This window comes from Gadus morhua, chromosome 6 (assembly GCF_902167405.1).
Source record: "Gadus morhua chromosome 6, gadMor3.0, whole genome shotgun sequence".
NCBI classification, from domain to species: Eukaryota; Metazoa; Chordata; class Actinopteri; order Gadiformes; family Gadidae; genus Gadus; species Gadus morhua.
The window spans coordinates 6097709-6102708 of record NC_044053.1 but is presented as its reverse complement, the minus strand read 5'-3'; the positions used below and the strand labels follow the sequence as shown (position 1 = coordinate 6102708).

The following is a 5000-nucleotide window of genomic DNA, read 5'->3' as shown; positions in this document are numbered from 1 at the left end:
GCACACATGTGCTCTCCCTCGCACACACTTCCTCCCTCTTTCCTTTCCTCTCGCTCTCTTTCACTCACTCTCTCTCTCCCTCTTCCTGACACACACACACACACACACACACACACACACACACACACACACACACACACACACACACACACACACACACACACACATACACAGTGCTAATCGCTTCCATCATGGTGCCTACAGCTCGGAGGGAGTGTGTGGAGGAGGATAGGACTACCTGGGGGGGCTGCAGATAGCAAACATTCCTCCTGCCTGTGCCAAAGAACGAGAGGACATACGCCTAAACTCTCTCTCTCTCTCCCTCTCCCTCTGTCTCCCTCTCTCTCTCTCTCTCTCTCTCTCTCTCTCTCTCTCTCTCTCTCTCTCTCTCTCTCTCCCTCTCCCTCTGTCTCCCTCTCTCTCTCCCTCTCTCTTCCTCTCTCTCCCTCCATCTGTCTCTCTCTCGCCCTCTCTCTTTGTGTACATTTGTGTGTGTGTGTGTGTGTGTGTGTGTGTGTGTGTGTGTGTGTGTGTGTGTGTGTGTGTGTGTGTGTGTGTGTGTGTGTGAGTGTCTACGGGTGAGCGTGCGTGCGTGTCTGTGTGTGGGAGAAAGAAAGGGAGAATGAGAGAGAATGAGAGCATGTGTTGAGCTTACAAGCAGAGCCGGGGCTGTTCTAGTCGAATAAAAGGATGCTAAGCAGCAGCTCATTGAGTATTCAACAAACCAAATGTTTGAATTAGGAGAAATAAAAGCCCTTAAGGAAATAATTACTAAAAGGAAAAAATTGGTCCATCTCTAGTTATCTTCCACGCTCAGATTACTAATCACAAAATAGGGTCTATTTGTCTTTTAATTCGTCGACCACTGAAATCCCTAATTTTAATCATGTGAAAGCAGATATCTCATTGCAGGAACAATGCAGACATTTGTTTACATCAGTGAACGTGCAATTTTTTAAACTGACTTACCTTGACTGAGTCTCTATCTGAGAAGTGGTAGGAAGGGAGAGAGAGAGGGGGGGAGAGAGGGAGAGTGAGTGAAAGAGGGAGAGCAAGGGCAGGAGAGATAGAGAGGGAAGAGCAATGCAAAAACAAAGGGTGAATTATAGTGGGTTGGAAGCATTCGCTGTTTACTCAACATCCACACGAGGAAATGCACATCACAAACAGAGCAACGATCACTTCTCCCGCCCCCGCTTTTTATACAAATGGTGGCCTGAGCCTAATGCGCACGCACACTCACACGCACATACCCACACAGGCACGCAGGCACACACACAAGCACGCACACACATCACACACACACACACACACACACACGCACACGCATCCATCCACGGACGCAGTTAATAATGAACATGCTATACACCATAGGTAGCACCTGTGCTAGCTACTCTATACCGAGATGACAAAAACACGGGTTTCAGCGCCTGTAAGTGAGTAATTAGAGAGCCCATTCTTTCTCCCTCGGTCCTTGCCATTCCTGCCTGGACGGCCCTCCCACTCACGCTAAAGGAGATCACTGAGTCAGCGACACGTCAGTAGACAATGACATGCGGCACCTGTGTGCGTTCGTTGGCCATCGCCTCACTTATGGCGAGCGTTTGGTGCCAGTGTTTTTCTTCTGTTTTATGGGGTACAGTCGTAGTGTCGTCTACACCGGGTGTCACGGTAACAGACAGAGTGCTGTCGTGTAGTGCCGCACATCAGGTGTGACACATGAACCTCCTCATCTCTTGTTGGGGCCGCTGAGCGTTCTTTATTACCTACGCCTCCATATCGGGCCGCCTTTACCCCCCCAGTGTAAGGTTGTCTTCTGGTCAACTGTTCCCGTACCCCCAAGGGGTACTTTGAGGGATTGCAGCGACAATGTCTCCAAATGTGTTTGGTTTTATGGTGGGTTGGAAGCATTCGCTGTTTACTCAACATCCACACAAGGAAATGCACATGGGTTATGAATCGTTGTAGAATAATTCCACCTTAATGAAACAAATTCAATCCGAATACCCTCTTCAGAGTAAATATATATACTAACATACTATTACAATTAGTGCATTTAGCAGCCGCTTTTATCCAATGCGACGAACACCGGTTAATGCACACATTGACACGCCGACTGCAGAGTCAACCATGCAAGGCGACAGCCAGCTCATCAGGAGCAGTTAGGGTAAAGTGTCTTGCTCAGGGACACATCAACACTCAAGCTAGGAGGAGCTGGGGATCGAACTAGCAACCATTCGGTTACAAGACAACTGCTCTACCTCTTGAGCTAATCCGACCCAGTATACCGCAAAGAGCTAATTCTTTTTTGCCAGGGGATTGAGGAGGATTGGGAGCCGTTGAGTAGACTAAAGGATACGTCAGGGCACTGGGGGAGAATGACAGCGCAGACTTCACACGCGTTCTCGTCCACAATGTCCTCCCCCCACCGTAGGGGGCGCTGGCTGTACCTTTCTGGTGCTCTGCGCTGCTGTCCAGGTGCTTCCTCTCGTCCTTCAGGGGCAGTTGGTGACCCAGGGCGGAGGTGAGGGCCAGGAGGCTGGCGGGGCCCGCGCCGGGGCCCAGGCCCGGCGGGAGGCCTGCGGGATGAGGCGTGAGTGGGACGGGCAGAGCATGGCTGTGGGACAGCTGCTGGGCCTGGAGCTGTTGGTGCTGGGGACACACACACACACACACACACAAACACACAAACAGACATGCACACACATACACACACACACACACACACACACACACACACACACACACACACACACACACACACACACACACACACACACACACACACACACACACACACACACACACACACACACACATACACACCACACACAGACACAGACACAGAATGGTAAACATAAGCAGCCCACAGAAACAGCATGACATACATAGCGTTGCACACATAACAGTGCACACATAACCAAAAATTGAGGAGCGGCACTTATATAAGCAGAAACTGCCCCGTGAGCCCGCGATAGGACACACAGACGGTGACAGCCGCTGATGAAAACGAAGAGCCTACTCCAGGCCGCCATCGATCTCCCACAACAACACATTTCACCCCGCGCTCGCCTACCTTCTCACTTCATCCTCCCTCCATAATTGGTCCGATGCATCTTGCTTTCCTGCTGGTTCCTGCCGCCCTTACGCTCATTCTCCCCCCTGATTCTAGTTCCGCTGTGGAGCCTTGTGATCAGATGCGCTGCGCAGTACGCAGACTACGATGCCCTGCTGCTTAGTTTGTTTTTCCTTGTTTTGTTTCAGGTCGGCATGTTTTAAAGTGATGGGCAAAAAAAGGATCTAAAATCGTTAACTATCCATAACTTATCACAGAGGGATGTATCCACTGCTTCTTACATAATACCATGTCAGGAAAACGTCTAAACATGTATTAATATACTGCACATCTCAAAGTAAGCTAATTAACTCCTCCTTCGAAAGACTCGGATTGTAGGGCTGTGTTCTAAAGTTGTACGTGAGACTGAACTGGATTCCTGGAATCCTTTTCTGATGCTGAATTAATTTCAGTTGTCACTTTAAAGTTATTTAACATTTGAAATGTTCACACCGCTTATGATTTAGAAGAGCAGCAGAATAAGAAAGAAACGCTGCAGTGCTATTGCGGGTGTTTGCGTTTATGTGGCTAGGCATTAGGTGGACGTATGCTCAGAAGATCTTCTCGCTATTACCTCGCTATTCCACGTCTGCAGACGTTGGCGGTTACGAAAAACCGCTGAATACATTTACAATTGCTTCTGATCTACCCTGAACCTTCCTTCCATAATAGGATTTTGGTGGAAGTATGAGCGTGTGCATGCATGCGTGCAAGTGTGTGTCTGTGTGTGTGTGTGTGTGTGTGTGCGTGTGTGCTTTTATGTGTTTCTACTAGTGCTGTCAGTTAAACGCGTTATTGGTTTGCGTTAACGCTAACCAATTTTAACGGCGTTAATTTTTTTGTTTCGCGATTAACGCAATTATATATATATTTGTTTTTTTTCATTTGCCTCAAAACAAAGAAGCAGTAGCCTGACTGCTATGTTCAAGGCAGTATGTTTGTATGTTCAACGTTTAATTGCACTATAGGCTTTTATTTGAATCGTCCTGTTTTGATCAGTATATGCCAATGTTGTTATCAATAAAAAAACATTTACACAAGGCAAGCCGATGCACTTCTCCATGTTGATAAGAGCATTAAAATGAGAACAATTAATGGGCCAAAGAAATCAAGGGATATTTAGCGTATAAAAAAATTGGCGTGAGTTAAAGTTATGACATTAATGCGATTAATCGCGATTAAATATTTGAATCGCTTGACAGCACTAGTTTCTACATTTGTGTGTGTGTGTGTGTGTGTGTATGTGTGTGTGTGCTTGTGTGTATTTCTAAATGTGTCTGTGTGTGTGCATGCGACTGTGCGTGTGTGCGTTCGTATGAGTGTGTGCATGTGCGTGCGCTCCTTCCTGTGAGTGTGTGCGAGCGTGTTCAAATGCATGTGCGTGCGTGTGTGCGTGCGTGCGTTTGTGCATGCGGGTATATATATTGCACCTACTGATGTACGTGTAAAAATACCCACTCCAATGATGGCGTTGAGCTCAGCCATGGTGACCTGCTTGGCCCTCTCCACAGCCTGGACCACCTGCTGCTGGTGCTGCAGACATCACACAGGCAGAGGGGGTGGGGGAGATGGGGAGATAGGAGGAAGAGCGGGAGAGGGGAGGAGGGGGGGAGGAGAGAGAGAGGAAGAAGGGGGAGGAAGATGGAGAGAGGGGCGGAGAGGAGAGGGGAAAGTGGAGAGAGAAAAAAAATATCAAGAAAGGTTCAGAGGGAGGCAATTAAGTGTTTTTTTTAGACCTTTTTACGAAAAGACTATACTTAATCTGTAGGAATAACAGAACAATAACAAATCATGTTTCATGGAAGCATTGATGTTTACATTAGATTGGGCTGAGCAATATTTTAACACCTTCATTGGAAATGGGTTTCTTAAAAAAGTGTTCTTG

At 47.6% G+C, this 5000-nt stretch overlaps 1 protein-coding gene across 1 annotated transcript in view; it reads right to left on the bottom strand.

The window, feature by feature from the left end:
* LOC115545874 (transducin-like enhancer protein 4) overlaps window positions 1-5000 on the bottom strand; it is a 36466-nt gene that overhangs the window by 16980 nt on the left and 14486 nt on the right. The window contains 3 exon segments of the mRNA XM_030359352.1: window positions 970-986; window positions 2451-2652; window positions 4550-4648. Of these exon segments, the coding sequence (XP_030215212.1) occupies window positions 970-986; window positions 2451-2652; window positions 4550-4648 (318 nt within the window).